General features: G+C 36.1%; 1 protein-coding gene across 3 annotated transcripts in view; it reads right to left on the bottom strand.

The window, feature by feature from the left end:
* LOC127801422 (protein DETOXIFICATION 45, chloroplastic) overlaps positions 1-20,766 on the bottom strand; it is a 35,318-nt gene extending 14,552 nt beyond the window's left edge. Inside the window, exons 1-13 of one of the 3 annotated variants that reach the window (XM_052336576.1) lie at positions 20,473-20,766; positions 19,890-20,248; positions 19,559-19,701; positions 12,658-12,801; positions 12,378-12,550; positions 11,421-11,556; positions 9,313-9,409; positions 9,128-9,228; positions 7,300-7,463; positions 6,828-6,899; positions 6,593-6,709; positions 6,409-6,504; positions 6,214-6,335 (exon numbers count right to left, since the gene is read on the bottom strand). In XM_052336576.1, the coding sequence (XP_052192536.1) occupies positions 6,214-6,335; positions 6,409-6,504; positions 6,593-6,709; positions 6,828-6,899; positions 7,300-7,463; positions 9,128-9,228; positions 9,313-9,409; positions 11,421-11,556; positions 12,378-12,550; positions 12,658-12,801; positions 19,559-19,701; positions 19,890-20,218 (1,694 nt within the window). In that variant the 5' untranslated portion in view covers positions 20,219-20,248; positions 20,473-20,766. Of the gene's footprint in view, positions 1-6,213; positions 6,336-6,408; positions 6,505-6,592; positions 6,710-6,827; positions 6,900-7,299; positions 7,464-9,127; positions 9,229-9,312; positions 9,410-11,420; positions 11,557-12,377; positions 12,554-12,657; positions 12,802-19,558; positions 19,702-19,889; positions 20,249-20,472 lie in introns of all 3 variants that reach the window. The other 2 variants (XM_052336574.1, XM_052336577.1) reach the window with 2 other exon arrangements.

Raw genomic sequence — 20,766 nt, forward strand, 5'->3', positions numbered from 1 at the left:
CCCCTAGAGCCCAATTAGAAGAATAAAGAAGACAACAAATAAGAATACCAAGTGGACAAGGGTAGATACCAACGCCTAGTGGGAAAACTAATCTAGGTATCTCACACTTGGCCAGATATTGCATATGCTAAGTATTGTTAATCAATTCATGCACTCACCCACAAAAAGACACCTTGAGGTAGCAAACCATATCCTCAAGTATCTTAAGGGAACACCTGGAAAATGACTAATATTTAGAAAGAGTCAAGACAGAGGCATTACGGGATATGTAGATGCAGATTGGGCTGGATCCATTGAGGATAGCAAATCTACATCAGGATATTGTACTAATCTATGGGGGAACCTAGTTACATGGAGAAGCAAGAAACAAGGAGTTGTTGCTTGTAGTAGTGTAGAAGCTGAATATGGAGCCATTGCTCAAGGTATATGTGAGGTAATTTGGTTAGGAAGAGTGATGAAGGACCTAAGTATACCTATATCCTCTCCTAAATAGCTCTATAGTGACAGTAAATCAGCTATAAGTATTATGAACAATCCAGTACAACATGACCTAATGAAACATGTCAGAATTGACCGACATTTTGTCAAACAAGAGATTGAAATAGGAGACATAAACCTCACTTATGTTCCTACTAAAGATCAAGTTACAGACATTTTGACTAAGGCAATGCAGAAACAAGGGTTCAAATCACTTAAAGGCAAGTTGGGAATGATGGATATCTATTCATTAACTTGAGGCGAAGTGTTGGAAAAAGATAAAGATAAGGAATAATGAGTTGATGGCCGAGTAGATAAGGATCAAGATTGTGTGAAAAATCACAATAATTCAAATTTAAAGAAAAAGAGAAAAAGGGATGAAGCAGCCTTGAAAATCAGATAAGGATATCCAAGTTTCTACTCATCCAAGTCTGTAAAATAGCTAGCTAAATTTGTTGTAATCTACTCCTTTAAATTAGGAGATTTTTTAGAAGATTTTGTGTATATAAGTCACACCTAGATCAATGAAAAATTCATGGAGGAATATTCATAGTTCTCCTATTTAGTTTTTCATTATCCTTTCCAACAACCTTACACTTGAATCAGTTTTATTGGTTCCAAAGTTGGATTGTAATTTACTATCTATTAGTCAACTTGCTCGGGAAAAGAATTGTATTACTAATTTTTTCCCAGATCATTGTGTTTTTGAAGATTTGAATTCGGGACAAATGATTGGCAGTGCTAAGTTACATTCAGGACTCTACATGTTCAAAGTGACCGAGTCCTCTACAAGACAAACTCAGAAGATAGTTGATGGGAAATGTTCTTTTTCAACTCTTAGGTCTAGTAATCATAGTGATATTATGTTATGGCACTATCATTTGGGTCATTGTAGTCTTTTGTATCTCATAGAACTCTTTCCATCCTTATTTAATAAAAATTCAATTGATTTTACATGTGAAGTCTTTCAATTATCTAAGCATGTTTGCAATTCTTATCCACATCAAACTTACCAAGAATCTCATCCTTTTTCATTAACTCATAGTGATGTTTGGGGATCTTCTAAAATTAAAAGTGTAAACGGGGCAAGATGGTTTGTTTTGTTCATAGATGACCACACTCGTCTCTCCTGGGTATTTCTCATGAAAGAAAAATCTAAGGTAGGTCAACTATTCAAAAACTTCCACATCATGGTTCAAACTCAATTCAATGCCAAAATTCAAATTCTTTGTACTGATAAGGCCAAAGATTATTTTAATTCTATTCTTGGGGCATATCTAGTTTAAGAAGGTACAGTCCATCAAAGTTCTTGTCCTAATACCTCTCAACAAAATGAGATTGCTGAAAGGAAAAATAGACATTTGTTAGATGTTACTCGAACTCTTATGATATGCTCTCATGTTCCTAAAATTTTTTTGGGGGGATGTTATTCTTACTGCTACATATCTTACTAATCGAATGCCTTCTCGAGTTCTCAAATTTCAAACTCCATGTCAAGTCTTTCTCAAAGCATATCCTACCAATCGTCTCATCTCATCTATACCTCTTAAAGTGTTTGGTTGTACTTCTTTTGTCCATATTCCTCATCAAAGTCAAGATAAATTTGATCCTAGAGCCATTAAATGTATCTTCCTCAGTTATACTTCAAATCAAAAGGGATATAAGTGTTATTCTCCTCTCACAAAAAATTCTATGATTCTGTCAATGTTACTTTCCTAGAAAAACAACCCTATTATTCCAAAACAGACATTCAGGGGGAGAGTGAGAATTTAGAAGAATTTTGGTTTTGGGAGTTTGAATCATCTCCTTTAATTGTCCTTCCTTCTACTCCTAGTCCAAAGTCTCATGTCACTGAAAATCAGTCAAATTTACAACCTTTGAGTGTTCCCTTACAGCAATTCATCCTCTTTCAACTGTTAACAACAAAGAGTTAATTGTCTATTCTAGAAGGAAGAAAGATCAAGGACATGTAGAAGAACAAGTGTAGCTCACTATTAACCATGAAGCAAAACCAAATTCAATTCCAAAAGACACACAAAAAGGTAACACTGTTTCTAATTTGAAAGAGGTGAATTTAGATGATCTTGATCTACCAATTATCCAAAGAAAAGATGTAACGTCTTGCACTAAGTATCCCATCTGCAATTTCCTATCTTACAAGAGATTATCTCCAAAATACCGTGTTTTTACTACTAAACTCACAGATATTCAGGTTCCTAATAATAAACAAGAAGCTCTCCAGATACCAGAATGGAAACAAGCTATAAATGAAGAAATCAAAGCACTTGAAAAGAATGGAACTTGGGATGTAATCAATTTACCTCCTAGAAAGAATCCAATAGGATGCTAATGGATTTTTACCATTATGCACAAAGTAGATGGAAGTGTTGAAAGGTTCAAAGCCCGATTAGTTGCTAAAGGTTTCACACAGGCTTATGGTATTGACTATCAAAAGACTTTTGCTCTTGTTGCTAAATTAAATACAATTTGAGTACTTTTATCTCTTGCAGTGAATCATGACTAGAAATTACATCAACTAGATATCAAGAATGCTTTTCTCAATAGAGATTTAGAAGAGGAGGTGTATATGGAGATACTTGTAGGTCTTGAGGATCAAACAAATTCAAACAAGGTCTATAAGTTAAAGAAATCTCTTTATGGTCTCAAACAGTCTCCTAGAGCTTGGTTTGACAAATTTAAGTTTGGTTATTCACAATATCAATCTGATCATACTTTGTTTAAAAATAATTCTCCTAGTGGAAGAATGTCCATTATTATTGTGTATGTGGATGATATAATCCTAATAGGAGATCATGAAGAGGAGATTAGCAAATTCAAGAGGTTTCTAGCAAATGAATTTGAAGTTAGAGACATGGGGAATCTAAAATATTTTATTGGGATGGAAATTACAAGATCCAAGACAGGTATTGTTGTTTCTCAACGTAAATATGTTCTTGATCTAGTTAAGGAAATTGGAATGCTTGGATGCAAACCCTCGTGTTGTAATTAAAGATAGAGAGGAAAGGAAAAATGCTCCTGCTGACAAAGGAAGATATAAGAGATTGGTTAGTAGACTTATCTATCTATCACATACAAGACCTGATATTGGTTTTGCGGTAAGTGTAGTCAGTCAATTTATGAACAATCCCACTGAAGAGAATATGAACCGATTGCATCATGTTTTGAGATACCTAAAGAAAACTCTAGGGGAAGGTCTATATTTTAAGAAAACTAAAAGGAGGAATATTAAAGTATTTACTGATATAGATTGGGCTGGTTATATTACTGATCGGAAGTCAACTTCTGGATATTGTATTTATGTATGGGGAAATTTGGTAACTTGGCGTAGCAAGAAGCAAACAGTTGCAGCTCAAAGTAGTGCAGAAGCTGAATTTAGAGCAATAGCTCATGGAATAATGTGAAGGAATGTGGTTAAAGCGATTGTTTCTTGAACTTAAAATTGTATCAGGTGATCAAATTAACATATTGTGTGATAATCAAGCTACTATAAGCATAGCTAAAAATCCAGTTCATCATGATCAAACTAAACATAGCGAGATAGATAGGCATCTCATAAAAAAAAAAAAAAGTTGAAGATGGAACTATCAATATTTCCTACATACCTATTGTTCTTTAGATTGCAGACATTTTAACCAAGACTCTACCAAAGATTAAGTTTGAGGATATGAGATCCAAACTGCGTTAACATTTTCAACCCAGCTTGAGTGGGAGTGTAAAAAATATATAATTATTTAGTTTTGAATTTTCTATTTGAGTGTATAGTTTGCTATTATTTTATTTTTAGGAGATTTCTTTTCCTACTGCCTTGTTCGGCAATTTCTAAAATATAACCAACTCCTATGGAGGAGTTACATATGTACCATATATATGAATTTGGGAATTTCGAATGGATGAATATCAGTTTTCTGTTAAAAAAAAAAAAGCCTACAGTACCACCAGAATGAGCAATAGATCCCCGCCACCGTTTTGCTTCAAAAAATCTGTTTGGATCATCCATCGCTGAAAACAATTAGACATTCAGCAGAATAATGTATCCTCTTCTACATGTAAAATTTCCAGAACTCATTTCTATTATCTTTTCAGAATCACTCTCTAGATCTGAATTCATTATATTTTATTTTTTTGTCCTAAGGACATGTTAACACTATTGTTGGTGTTGACATGTTAGAAGGGAAAAGAAAGTGAAATTCCAGAAAGTTTTCCTACATTTGGTTGTCAAAAAACAATGAGAAGGAAAAGAAAGTCAACGCAAAACTGAATTAAAAAGTAAAAGGCACTACAAATCTTATTTCCACTCAAAGCAAACAGAAAATTGAGCAAGACAGCAGGAAATTTATTAGTCCCAACTTCCCACCTCCAACTTATTATGCCTTCAACCTGATGACTGCCTGGCAATTTGACAATTGACAATCACCTAAAACTAACCATTAGCACCTTGCATCTGCCAAAAACATCTCATCACATTTAAAACCACCTGATTTGTTCAGATTTCTTACTCTCACTTTCAACCTCTGCGAAGAAAGTTATTTGTCAATGCATAGAGCTTTATTCTACTTGTCATCATGCATAAGTAGTTATTTTGAAAAGCATAAAGTAACTATATATGCATATGTGTGTTTGTGTGGATATCTATTTGCAAGACTTTGTTTCTTTATATTTTTCCCACCAATGAGATATAGCTAGAAAAACACCAGCTAAAATTTTGCAACTACTGTTCACTTGTTGCCTTCTATCTTCAGGTTCATTCTCAAACCAATAAAGCAAAGTAATTCATAATATCCCTCCTCCCCTTAAAAACAATTTCCTTTCTTTCTTTTTTTTGGCTAGATATTTCCCTTTATTTTTCATATTCAAAAACTATGTAAGTGCATTCTACCATATTTCGGTGTTTTACTGCTTCTCTGTTTTGTTATGTTCCATTCTTGTTTGCATTATATTTCTCCTCTGTTGCTTATAAATGTATTCTAGTATACTTGCTTTATAGACCAAATTTATAATGCATATGACTGGTTGAATCTGTGGTACAGGGATGTTTCCCTTTTATTGGCCCATTCTGTAATGCTCCACCTGATAAGCAATAATAATGCATTTTGAGGCTGCAAAGCAGAGAGATAAAAAAAAAAAAAAAATGCATTCGAAATTCCACATGCCACTAACCATCTGATCTGCATGAGAATATTGGATCATATAAACTAATCAATATTAATTAGAAGAGTATTAACATTTCAGATAACATTAACTAATCGAGGCTCCTAGAGAAATAATGACTACAATGACAACAAGCCTTAATCCCATTAGGTGGGGTCAACCACATGAGTTCTACCTCACTAATTATTTCTATATATGGCCACATCTTTTGTAATGCTTTTATAACTCATATCTTACCTAAGAGTTTCCCACCAAGTTTTTATTAGTCTTCCTTCACCTCTTTTGCTAATGATTAGTTCCATACCATCCACTGACCACTACAGCTTCTATTGGTCTTCCTCACATGACCAAACCATCTTAACTATATCTCACACATCTTATTTTCAATAGAAATCACTCTGATCTTATTGCAAATAACTTTAGTTCTATTTTTATCTTTTCTTGTCTGGTTGTACACCCATCATAACATCCTCATCTCCTATTTATATCTTCTAAGAGAAATTTTATAAATTTAATGAAACAGAAATTTCTAAAAGGCAACCTCATAATAAATAGAAGATGGTATACCTAATACATCCTGCCACCATACGCAATCCCATAAAAAGAGCCAATCCTGACCACACGCCATGAAGACCAAATACTGAAGAAGAATATAGCAGAAATGCAGAAGATATTGCCCCCACCACCATCTGCCATTTACTTAAAAAGAAGTTAATAAGAGGCATCAAGCAATCAAGATTGAGTTGAGCTATTCAAGTTTACCATTGAGCAAGCAGCATATGAGAAGTCTGAAACACCATAATGGAGACCGTCAAAAATAAAAGCTAGAGCATTTACAGGTTGACTTGCACTCACAAACTGTAACAATTTCAGACGACATCAATCAGAATATAGCATTAGAACTCTGCCAAGAACTAATATAAGGGAACATGGCAAGAAAACATACCAATATGCCTGTTCCAACAACTCCTAAGACCTCAGCATCCTTGCTAAACAAGGTGACTAAAGAACTAAAAGATACACCCAAGATCACAGCCAAGGAAGCACCTGTGAGAAATCCAACCTGCAAAAGCATGTAAATGAGATTTTTAACAATATTAAAAAAATTGGGATGTAAACTTGAAGCCTCTGTGGCTTTAGGTTATAGAATCCCAATGTAGAGAGACATACAAGATGCAAACCTTTAACACAAACAATGTAACCTCCCTCAAAGTTCTGTAATCACCTTCAGATAAGAAACTTGCAATCAAGGTCTGCAACAAACAAATTTTGACATCAAGAGGGAAAAGAACAGACTAAACTTTGCAGTCTGCACATAAGATGGCATGGCATTTTACGTGAAGCCCCAATTTTAGATGTAGATTTCTTTACAGAAGTGCCAACTATGTGCCTTAGTAGGAGAGGAGAACAGTATCAAGAACACTCCCATTGAGAGAGAGAGAGAGAGAGAGAGAGAGAATCTTAGCACACTGTCAGTAATTTTAAACATGTAATTTACACCTCTGATTTGAAACTTATAGTTTGAGCTCCTAATGATGACAATTCTGACATTATTGGATGACATCAGTATGAACAAGTAGTCTTATGTTAATTCTGACAATACTGGAAACTTAACAATGGAATTCAAACATTCTTCAAAAACAGAAGTTAGACCTGGCCAGAAGCTGCAAATGCGTCCATGAGGAGAGATACAGACAACCATATTTGCAAGCATATCTGATGAGCAGCCATAGCTACTGGACCCTGACGAGCAGCCATTGAGGTTGCCAGTGTCATGGTTATAAGAACAGCAAGAGTTCTCCCAATAAGAAAACCACCTAGAGAAGCAAAGAATTTGGAACAACAAGATAAATCTACACGAAGAAACATTAAAAAGAGTGATATTGTGAATTTTTTTATCTGGGGTAGTGGTAATCTAAACTAGCTATAAGTTTCACAATCTAATATAGCTGTAACTTCCTAATTCAGTGCATATAAATCTCAAAATAGGAAACTAGGAGATTTAGTCTTCTATATATATATATATTCCAGTAAGACAGATGAATAATATTATCTCTTCCTACCAAAATTTCTACAGTGCCCAATCCTTTTTTTTTTGTGTGTGTGTGTGTGGGGTGGGGGGGGGAGAAGTTAAAAAATAGTAGAACAGCTTGCACAAGCGTTTGACACAGTATGGATACTTCTTCATCTAGTGATGAAAGTGTTGGAGAAAATTATGGGGAATTGTATATAATGTGACTTTGACTGTGATGACTGTCTTTAAGGTGTTATTTGCCCCCACTAGAATTGCTACAGGGTTATAACAAGCAAATCACCCCCAAAGTTATCAAAGCCATGGAATCTGCAGCCAGCAATTTTTGAAGATTTTTCCCTTTAAAGCAACTCAGTAAATTTTCAAAGGAGGAGATAGAGAGCACAATCAATCTAAATCCATTGACATAGGTTTGTCCATTTATAATGAGTGAAAAGAATGTCCTATCTGAAAGTTGTACCCTTCTGCTATAAGTATATGGACACATCTATTTCTGAATAGGTTGGGCCCTCTATAAATAGACATGAATAGTGACGTCTCTAACTTCTAAACCAAAAGGTCTCTCCCTTGAATGTTAAACCAAAAGCCCTGTCTCTTGACTTTAAACCAACAGACAGGTCTCTTGACATACGATTAAATTCAAAAGTCACAAATCTTTATAAATAGTCAAAGCTTTCCGGAATAGTTATGTCTATTTACAAAGAGTTATATCTCTTGAAAATATAACTATTTAACAACAATTCTTTTCCTTCTCTTATTTAATAGTGTAAATTATTCCAACAGAAAGGTGCAAAGGTACACACCACAGGGTGAGGGTGACTCATACTGCTAAACTATAAACCGCATATCACAAATATTAACTCAATTATATCCCAACTCAAAAGGTTCAACTTCAACTAAATAGAAAGAAGGTACTTGTAGGTCAGGCTCCAATGATTAAACTTCTTAAACCGAAGGGCTCTTTATTATACTACCACCTCAGATAGAAGCAACAGGCAAGAATGTATGGATTTAGAGAAAAGATATGACAAATGGATTCCACCACAGAAAGTCCATTAAGAATGCACTTGAGTTGCATTAGCAAGGTTGGCTGGAAAATTTTAACAAAATAGCCTATACCATATTCTGCCAATGGATTGATAAAATTATCAGAACTAATCCCCTCAAAGAGAAGCTATGGTCCGGTCTAGTGAAACAGTAATGGAAAAAACTGAAACTATTGATATCTATAATCAAGGTGTGGAATCAGTATACATATAATAGCATAAATTGCATCTGTGAGGCATGCACCAACTGAAATTGTGGCCCCTGTTTGAGAAAAAAGGACAAAAATGATCCATGCAGCCAAACCCAAGCAGTTATCAGAAAAGTTTACTTGAGTTGAGTGGAGTGAAGCCACATGCCAATAAATTTTAATGAAGTTTTAACCAACTCAAAGCACATACTTACCAGACTTTATATAATTACCAAATTGCAGCTCTGTCAACTTTGGAGGCAATAATACAGCTCTCTGATTAAGATGCCAGATCATTAAGAAGGTAACTATATATCTGAAACATAGAAAATCTAGTATGGTCATCGTTCTGTGAAACAAAATAAAGGTTGAAAAGAGACCAGATGTAGAAAATACATACTGAGAGACAACAGTGGAAATGGCTGCTCCAGTCACACCCAACCGAAAATAGTATATAAGTATGGGAAACAAAAATATAGCCAAAAAATTACCAATGCCTGCAAAAATACACCTCAGTAAATTACTGAAGATGAGAAGAAAAGAAACATATAAAACAGAATTATACTTTAATTTCCAATTGCATGTTCATTGCATCAAAAATTCAAAACATCATAAACCTTTTCTTCCACTGTGCTCCAAAGAAATATTTTTAAAGTCTGAACAATTTTTCTAGGCATGCAATATACGTAAATCATAGACTTGTGGGATTTGTGGTACCACTGACCACATATCTAACCAAGCAGAAGAAAAAACAACCCCTGGACTTCAACAAATACATGCCTTTGATAACATGAACATGGCTTATGGTATTGTCCAAAACTATAATTTTGTTTCCATGTGTCCGTAAAAGGCGGAGTTGTAGATTCATGGGAATTGCCAGTTTCCTTCGGGACAATTACCAAACTTTTGATTACTTAAAATTGTTGCAACTGGCAGACAAATATTTTATTTTAACATTCCATACATTTTTTCAGTGATAAGATGGTGTAGAATTCCAAGTATACATTCTTTGTTTTATAATTGAATGACCTATTTCCATCTCAATACACCATGACTGTAAAGCTTGCATCCTGACACTTTTAATTTGAGTGTATTATCGTTGTATGTACACTCCTAGAAGTCTAAAATGAGGTTGTTGAACAAGTCCAACAATTAGAGGCATATCATTAGCAAAACCTGTAAACAAGTCCACATGACAGAAACTAACTCACAACTTCATTACTAACAAAAATTGTACCAGAGGTATAGTGAAAGAGCTGGCAAGACAGTGAGACTAAAAGCAAGCATTTTTGGAGTTTCAAGTGATATCAAGAGGAGAGCAAGCCTTAGCAGCGATGGTAGTGTTGCTCCTACCAGAAGATCACGGGTTAGAGTTGTGAAAACAGCCTCCTTGCAAAAATGCAAGTGTAAGGTTGTGTGAACAACAACCCTCCCGCAACCCTTTGCAAAGCAGGCAGCTGCATGCAGTGGGAATGCCCTCTTTTACAGTGATATCAGAACATAATTTACAATCTTTATTCTTCTCTCAGTCCAAAGTAGAGTAGAGAATACCACTACCATAACATGCAGTAATAGTAACAAAAGTTTGAGACCAGACAAATGGCAAAGAATGTTTTAATCCTTAGGAAGCAGGAAGGTTGTGTCCACAAGTCATCGTTTCAATCATGGTATTTGTTGGTGTACTGGGTGTCTATGGCAAAGAAAGTGGAATTTCACTATATAGAACAAATTAGGATAAAAATTAACATGGGGACAAAGAACACAAAAGCAAACATAAGAACTATTAAATGCTAATCGAAACATGTTTTATAATTTCCACCAAATTACAAAATATTCTTCTAGTAAAGCAAAACTATAATACTACTACAAATGAAAACAGGTTAAGAACAAAATAAGAAATGGATAACAAAAGCTCATTTTCCACTGTGATTGGAAATTTTAGCATGAGCTACTAATTCCACTATGTTATAAAATTAAAAATAAAAAATTTTATGAACTTCTGAAGATTTATGAACCTTGGATTAGGGGCCTTGGAATTTGGACAAGAGATGTATACAGGCACAACAGTATGAGAATATATATTGAATTTAATCTTTTCAACATACAAGAAAATCACCAAAAAATAACAGGAAAATATCTCAAATAGGTCAGATCTGGCAATCAGAAACAACTAGCTATAATTTCAAGACACCTGCAAGCTTGTACCTCAGGTATAACTTTTATCAGCCAATTAGCATATCTAGACTACAAAAATTGGTTTGACAAGTTAGGAAGTAATAACAGTAAGAAAAGAGTAGGGAAGACGACCAAAATCTACTGCCGTCTTTTTTTATGCCAGAGACATAATGGTGAAAATCTACTGCTTCAACAACAGTTGTGGTGAAAATCTATTGTCACAATTTTGCAATATTCAAACCATTGTGCTAGTCTCTGCCTCAGAAAATAGTCTATACCAAGCTAATTGGAAGATTTAATAATTAACATTTACAGGTTAAAACGAAAGCTTGCCTAAACATAATAAAGGAGTTTTTGTATCCTTAAAACCACGGAAAATGCCTTGGAGAGCCAAAGAAACCACAAGTGCAGGAGCACCAAGGGCTCTAAGACAGAGAAATTGCTGTGCTGGAGAACGCATGGAGGAGTCCTACAAAATAATAATAATAATAACAATAATAAAATAATAAGATATTTTACAGAAATGAAGAAAGCAGACATGAACACAACCAGAAAGGAAGTGAGACAGTTTTTAGAAATCATGACATGTAACCAGAACAGAGAACTGGAACTATGAATGTAAAATTCTTGAAAAAGGCCATCCCTAAACCACTACCCACCTGTTCATAGAGCAACCATACCACAATTTTACACCACTAGAGAGGAAATATGTACAGTTATCTTGCTATAGTTCTTGGAATTAGTACTTATCCCAAATATTTCTGGATCCATTGCATCAATGGTTGAGAACAAAACATCTCAGCTTTTTTTCATCTCAAGTTTTTTTTTTCTTTTTCCTTTTTTTTCCATAGTAGCTAATTTGGTCTAAGCACAAGAAAGAGTTCCACCACACTCTAGGGCTACCCAAGTTGAAAATATGATGGGTACCTAGACATGGCCACACAGCCAAGAAAAGGTGAAATTATTCATTTTTTTTTCCTAGCAAATTGTTATTTAAAGCTTTGCATCACAAGCCCTTTTCCTATGGCATCTTAATGGGGAAACTTTGTCCATGGAGCCAAACTTGAGTAACTCAGGATCAAGGCTTTGTTAAGATGCACATGAGACACTCAAACTCATGAAGGTGTGCAAATGCATGCACACACACAAACACGTGCACAGGTGTGTGTGTGTGTGAGAGAGAGAGAGAGAGAGAAAGGGGGAAGGTGTTTGGTTGGGGGTGGGGGGTAAGGGTGGGGGTGGGGGGGAGCAGCTGCAATCTTAGTAGAACTTGATATATCTGCAGCTTACCAGTGATATCCCCATCAAGTTAAGAAACAGTCCAGATCCCAGGGACAGGGCTAAAGCCTCAAAGACACCAATGGCAACTGCTAAAATCAAAGCAGATGATACAGAAGACAGTTTCAGCCTTCTAGTTAGCCCATCAAAAGGTTTGCCATTGATGCTTTCTGATTGGGAACCCTCTTCTGTACCAAAACTTTCCCCAAATTAGAATTCAAAATGAAGAGGAAAGGAAACATAACATGAAATAACAATAGCAGTTAAGTCTTCAAACATCATTTAGTTTCACCTGAGATGGAATTCCTGCTTGCTGTCTTTGAAATGTCTTCGGCCACAAATGAAGTAGCAACACTGAGAAGAGGCATGTTAAATAGTTTTGATATTATGTTAAAGATTGACATGGAAACACCAGCTGATGCCAACTCGACAAGGCCTACAGATACAAAATTTGAAATTGTGATTGTTCCACAGAGGTAATTCATGTTTGGCTCCACATGTTGAAGTGAGTAAAGCTATATTTCATGAAATATATAGCAAAACAAAGACCAAGATTCAAAACCTTAAGATAATTCGTGAAATATCCAGGAACCTAAATTCCAAGAGTGCACCGAAAATGGTGAAACAACTATGCCAGAACTTAGACATTTAAAACAATAATAATAGCAATGTCCTTTGACTTAAATTTCTCCTATAACAACAAAAACCAGCAGATTTCTTGGTAAATGCCCAAGTAACCAAGGTTGTGATTCTGCACAATATAATACTTTGCATAGCATGTATATCAGCTTCCAAAGATGTTCAATTTCCAACTGACAATGTTATCTTAATTTAGGATAAATATTAACGCCATAAATGAGCATGTGTTCCTGACACAATATCCTGACAGACTAATTTCTACAAGATCCATCTCCAAAAGAAGAATTACCAAACTCAATGGCAGTAACCCAAACAGTGCCCTATATTAATATCCAAAGTAAACGTAGCTTAAATTGATGGATTTATCCTCCTAGAAGATAAGGAGAACTAGAAGTGACCGCAACATCATATCCACATTTTCTCAACAACATGAGCAGCCACAAATCAATATGACCGTCCATTCAGGATGCAAGTTCCCTCCAGAATCAATCAACTCAACTCAAAACCAATATTACTGCAATTCAATGAATTCATTCAAATATCATAAATTAATGATTCACAAACCAAGACAAAGGTCAACAGAGTTTTCAATTATAAATGGACAGGAAAGTGCGAAGGCCAAAAACAACAAGGAATGCATTATTTCACTGCCTGTGATAATTAAGTGATAGAAGATCTCATGCTTAAACCTGAAGCCAAATAAACTAACAAGCAGGAAGCATCCATTACAAATTGCAGTCGAGAAAAACTTACCAAGGTTGTAAGAAAAATCCAGTAAACTGAAGGGCATGGTCATTTCCATAGTTCAAATAGTAGGCAACAGAGAAAATTTCTAACAAAATTAGCATCACTACAATGCAGATATTCAGATGGAAGTGGGGAGAGAGAGAGAGAGAGGATTATAGTGAATCAAGACCCATGTAGCCAATCCTGAGTGAAAAGGCAAGGAAAAATGATGTGAAGTTTGGTTTGATGAATAAAATCCCATAATCTACCTCCTTGATCTCTTCTGCAACCCATCCTCTCATTCCCCCTCTTTTGAGGGTATTATACAAAATTGAAGGAATTACTCAAACCAAATAAAATGCAAAAAACTATTGTTAGTAGGACAAAGATGCTTGTCAAAATAACACAGTTGATTCGAGGCTCCCAAGTGTTTCTCAATGTTTTGACCTTCCTCACATCAGAAGAGCAACTTTCATAAGATGGTTTCGCATATTCCTAATATTTGAAATGAATAAGAAGATTTCATGGGTTCAATTATGAAGCAAGAGCTTCACAATCGGAAAGAAGTAGACAATCAGAGATAGAAAAATACCTCGAGAATGTTATTGAAATGAATGAAGAAAATAACAATCAATACAAAGAGAGAACTAACTGATCCTTATATATATACATCAAATTATGAACTGCCAATCAGCCTAACTAAACACCAGAACAATCATAACAAATATAATAAGCTGCAACTGAGAGCACAATTGTAGCCTGCTGCCAACGACTTATGTCTTCCACATTCCCCCTCAAAGCAAGCTCCATGGATGATGAAGAAATAGACTTTGTAGTATTTGTAGCCGGCAAACTTTCTGTAATAGCAGCAAAAGGATCAGTATGAGAGTTAGACATAGGTGACCTCTTGAGCCCTAGCTTGGTACATAAAAACACAAATCTATCCCATGATAGCCCTTTAGTAAAAATGCCAGTCACTTGATGAAGTGTAGGCACATATCGAATATCAACATCTCCACTTTCAATCTTTTCTCTCACAAAATGCACATCAATCTCAATGTGCTTTGTTCTAGAATGGAATACAGGGTTTTCAGCCATACTTTTAGCTGCTAGATTATCACACCAAATAACAAGAGTTTGAACACAGGAATAGCCTAACTCTGATAACAATGATTTAAGCCACAATATCTCGGTCACCCCTTGGGTAACAACCCTATACTTTGCTTCACCTACTGATCTGACAACTATCGATTGTTTCTTGGAACCCCAAATCAACAAATTATAGCCAAAGAATACACACAGCCCACAGGTTGATTTCTAGTCACCTTACGGCCCGCATGGTCAACATCTGTGTGGATAGTTAATGATAGGTCCTTAGGTGACGAAGTAAACACTAAACCAAGATTAATAGTCCCTTTAAAATACCGCAGCAACCTTTTACATGCAAGCCAATGTTGTTGCTTAGGAGAGGATAGACATTGATTTAACTTGTTGACTACAAAAGTTATGTCTGACTGGGTGTAAGTCAAATATTGAAGGGAACCAACAATAGTTTTGTAGAAAGATGGGTCAGAAAACATCTCACCCTCATTAGTCAAGGACATGCCCAAGGTCATTGGTGTTCCACACGGTTTACAATCTTGCATTGCAGCCTTTTTCAATAAGTCCAGTGTGTATTTAGACTGTGTAAGGCATATACTAGTGGAATTTCAATATGCTTCAAATCCTAGGAAATAATTAACCGACCCTAGAGTTTTAAGAGCAAAATGTGTGTCCGTATACACCCTTGAAGAGCTAAAGAATCTAAACCAGTCACAAAGATGTCATCAACATACACCAAAACAAACAGCACATACTTAGAAGTTCTCTTAATGAAAAGTGAAGCATCAGAAACTGCTTTCTTGAAACCCCAATCTTGTAAGGCAAACTTCAACTTTGTGTACCAAGCTCCAGGGGCCTATTTAAGCTCATAAAGGGACTTTTTCAATCTACATACATGTGTGGGAAATTTTGGATTAACAAACCCTTCTGGTTGAGTCATAAAAACTGCTTCATTTAGGTCACCATTTAAGAAAATATTATTGACATCAACTTGTTGAATGTCCTAACCAAATATGACAACTAAGGAGAATAAAACCCAAATGGTCAGAGTCTTTACAATGGGACTAAAGGTCTCAGCATAATCAATTCCAAGATTTTGAAGGAAACCAACCCTTAGCTACTAATCGAGCCTTATGCTTAAGAATAAAACCATCAGGATTGTACTTAACACAGAATACCCACTTGCAGTCAATTAAATTCATCTCAGAAGAAAATGGAACCAGATCCCAAGTTTGATTTCTTTGAAGAGCTGAGTACTCATCATTCATAGCACTAACCCACTTAGAGTCTAAGAAAGCCTCTTGAACAGAATTGGGTTCAGAAGAACTTACTAGGGCATGAGGTGAGGAAACAACAAGGTGTTTAGACTTGGATATGGTAATCATAGGGTGAATTGAATGGGCAAGAGCAACTTTGGGTCTTGATGATTTTGACAAAGGAAAAGACAGATTAGTACAATTAGGTAATGAGTATTCTGCAGCTGTAGGTAAAGAAGGTCCAGTAGATGAATCACAAGATATGGGAAGATCATTAGGAGTTAGGATAGAGGACTGTGCTACCCGAGAGTTGGAAGAACTGCTAGGAAAAGAATGAATAGCATGAAGGACAAAACTAGACTGACTAGTAGAGCTTAACTGAGGGGAACGAGAGGATGAGGTAGAAAACAAATAAGGAAAGGGAAATTCTTCTGAATTAAAATGAACATGTCTTGACACATATATCCTTCCCAAAGGACGCAAGCACTAATATCCAGCTTAAACATGGCTATAACCAAGAAACACACATTTAGTAGAATGAAATTGAAAATTATGCTTGTTATAGGGTCAAAGAAAGGGAAAACAAGCACATCCAAAGGGTTGCAATTGCATGCAATTAGGTCGTTTATTATAGAGAGCTTCAAATGGAGACTTAAATTTTAGTGTCGATGCTGGTAATAGATTTATGGTGTAAATAGCAGTTTTAAATGCTTCTACCCAAAACTTCAAGGGCATGTGAGCATAGGCTAATAGAGTAAGACCCATCTCAGCTATATGTCTGTGTTTTCGTTCTATTGCACCATTCTATTGGTGTGTATGAGGGCAAGTGAACCAAGGTCGAATGCCATAGGAGGTAAGATAGGGTAAAAGGGCCTTAAATTCACCACCATTGTCAATTTGAAGAGCCTTGAGTTTAGATTGGTATTACAGTTCAACAAATGTATAAAAAGTTTTGAAAATGGCTAAGGCATCAGATTTTAGTTTCAATAGATATAACCATGTATATCTAGTGCAAGCATCAACAAAGACTATGTAACACCTATACCCCTCAGTAGAAAGAACTGGAGCAGGACCCCATAAATCCAAATAGACCAATTCTAAGGGAGCCTTTGCAATAATTTGATAGTTTGCAAAGGGAAGTTGATGCATTTTTCCTACTTTACAAGAATCACAAAAGGACAGGCTCAAACTAGAACAAGGAACACCAACTTTATTCCATACCAATTGAAGTACACGAGATGAGGGATGCCCTAGCTTGGCATGCCACTATTGACAAATTTTATGAACATTTGAAGATACACGGAAAGAAGACAAACAGGACAAAGAGGACAAATCTTGTCCTTTACATTTATTTGAAGAAATAACATTGGTAGAACTAGAAGGAGCAACTGGTGTCCTTGACTCAACAGAGAAAATAGCTTTGGAATCAACATGACCAAATGTTGGAGTGAGCTAATAAAGACCATCTTTAAGGATCCCTCGAAGTAGCACTAGTCCTAATCCCTTGTCCTTGAGAAAAAACAAGAATCAAAGTGAAACTCAACAATTAAATTGTGATCTTTAGTAAGCTGAGAAACACTAATAAGGTTCTTTTTCATGTTAGGAACATGAAGTACATTAGGTAAAGAAATGAAAGATTTAGGAGTAGTTTTGAGTATACAACTGACTAAGGCTGATATTAGAAATAGAAAGCTTCTTACCATTGCCAACTACAACCTTGTCACTGCCATTGTAAGGAGAGTGGAGAGAAAGATTGCTAAGGTTGGAGGTTATGTGGTTAGTGGCTCCGAAGTCTACAATCCAAGAAGGTTCGCTATGATAGGATGAGGTAGAAGAAAATTGGGACTGTGTTTCTGAAGGCTAAGGCAAATAGCCATAGTAAGTTCCAGGATCAGACCCTAACTCAGTCAAGTAGGCTTCACTAGAACCTATGGGATGAGCTATAAACAACTGTAAACCAGATTGCAACATACCTCCTCCTCTACCAAACTGTGAACCAAAATTTGGAGTGAAACTCCGTTGAAAATTCCGATCAAATCTATGATAGTACCTGTTTACAAAATGACCAGGTTTCCCACACAGTTGGCAGTATATTCTCTTAACTAAGGATCTGCCACGTCCTCATTCTCCTCTAGAATTACCTCCTCTAAAGGAACCTCCTCTATTTGAAGAACCATCTCTATTCAGTCCATTCTCATTTCTAGACCATTGAGAGGCTAAATTTACATTTACAGATTCAAGACTAGAAATTAAGGAGTTAGATATATTCTTGGCAACAAGCCTTTGTTCATGCATCAGTAACAAGTATTGAACCTTTTCTATGTTAATTTCATCCATTTGATATGTAACAAGACTCACAACTGTTTCAAAATCATTGTCCAATCCGTGTAAAATTGCCATCAATAATTCTTTGTCATTTAAAGGTTCTCCAATAGCAGCTAGGGCATGTCCTATGGTCTTGATTTTCAGAACATAATCATTTATAGACAAATCATTCTTTCTTATAGATCTAAGTTGTTGTTTCAATTGAAAAGACTTAACAACCGTCTGTTGTGAGTAAAGAGTCTTAAGAACATTCCAAACTTCAACAAATGATTTGCAATGAATCACTTGCACCAAAACTTCTTTCTCAATAGTAGAAAACAACCAACCTAAAAGTAATTGATCTGACCTTATCCAATTGAGGTATTTGGTATTTACAACCTGAGCCTCATGATTGGAATTTCCTGGATTGTTGATGTACTTCGAAGGCACTGGAGACTTGTTGATGTATGGGAGCAAGTCAAACGCCCTAATCGTGGCCAATATCTAAGCTTTCCAAAACAGATAATTGCCAGAATCAAGTTTGATCGGAATGAAATTGAATGCTTTTGCTATTGTTGTAAAGTCAAACTAAGCCAATGACAACGTAGAAGCAAAGTTAGGTAAGAAGGAGGAGGAAGAACTAAATTCACGATGGGAAGCCATTGATGCTAGTCGATTGTCTCTGATACCATGAAGCAAGAGCTTCATAGTCGGAAAGAAGTAAACAATCAAAGATAGAAAAATACCTCGAGAATGTTATTGAAATGAATGAAGAAAGTAACAATCAATACAAAGAGAGAACTAACTGATCCTTATATATATACATCAAATTATGAACTGCCTAACCGCTGCCTAATCACCTAACTAAACACTGCAACAATCATAACAAATATAATAAGCTGCAACTGAGAGCACAATTGCAGCCTGCTACCAACAACTTATGTCTTCCACATTACATGCGTATCACCCAGCACTGTTCTTTTTGTTCTGATTGAGGCTTCGCATCCTGCTTGAGCCCATGGATTCTCCAAAAGTACGAGAGAAGTCTTGCCAGACCTCCATTCCTTGAAATAAGTAACAAAAATAAAAGTAACAGGAAAACTGAAATTGTCACACCGACCATCAAAAACCGATACTGAATATCAAAAATTAGGAAACACTTCTTACCCAGTCTACCAATATATGCTGTCTCCATCAGTTGTGTCAATGGCTCAAGAGCCTGCCCAGCAATCCCCGGCAGTGAAAGCATTATAAGCTCGTGTTTCACATCACGAGAACGTCTTTCCTTGATAGGGTTCTCCTTCAACTCACTGTAAACAGAATTTCAACATTGATAATTAGAATTCAAGGGCCACATTTGATAAATCCACTCACTACAAAGTAAAAACTGGCACTAGAACGACAGGATAATTTCAATATTAATAGGACAAAAACACGTCCTCCAGTTCATAATGGCATGACTGATAAAAGAGGGGTAACATAAAAGATGAAGTCTCACTAAGCTCCTTGGTTTGAATTGGCTTGACGGTGTTCTTCCAAAGTAGAACTTGTATCCACATAGCAAGGATTCAGTCCACAATCTGAACTCAATTCATTATTTACCGCATGAAAGTTGTGCTTTCTTCGACAAGTCAGTGGTGAAGGCAACAACAATAATCTTTTATGGTTCAAGGACAGACTGTTGCAATGCAGAAGAACACCCTCATATCGCAGTCGCGACTGTCCCAAACAGAACAATCCTGTTTTCCTCTGTACGGCGTTCCATTCACTGCTTTTACTATTCAATCCACCAGAGAGCGCACCACCAGTTAGCTGGGCAGCCGTCATATTGCAAATTCGTAGTTAGACGAGAAGTCCCTGCGAATGAGTAGACATACTCAATGAACTTGTCGGAATTACAACAAAGATTCAAACAAAAGAGACGTAAACGAATTTTGGCAGGAACGTCAAGAAAACGAAAAGATAAAACGCGCAGCAGGGAATTCGAAATTCATTTCTGGAATTCTGGAATTCCATACGAGGAGCTTGCCATCGCGAAAAGAAGAAGAAGAAGAACCAGAAGATGATGATCAGAGTATAACCTGCACAAGAACTCTCGTCTGTTTGTTTATTGGTTCTTGAATAATTAGTTAAACAGAGGGTTTGGTTTGGGTTTTTGTTTTGAGGAGAGGAGAGAGAGAAAGAGGCCGTGGTTTGGTTTCTTTCTTTCGTATTTTAACGAAGGAAGGATCGGCGCAGCGTGCTGGCCAAGACGCCCATTTATTATTCTGCTCTGCTTGGCTAGCTGATCATGATGCTGAGTCAGCAGCGCACTCCTACTAGCAACAGCACCCAGCGCAGCGCAGTTGTCATCGGAGCTTCGGTTTTTCACCACT

The sequence above is a fragment of the Diospyros lotus genome, chromosome 5, assembly GCF_014633365.1.
Source record: "Diospyros lotus cultivar Yz01 chromosome 5, ASM1463336v1, whole genome shotgun sequence".
Taxonomy (NCBI): Eukaryota; Viridiplantae; Streptophyta; class Magnoliopsida; order Ericales; family Ebenaceae; genus Diospyros; species Diospyros lotus.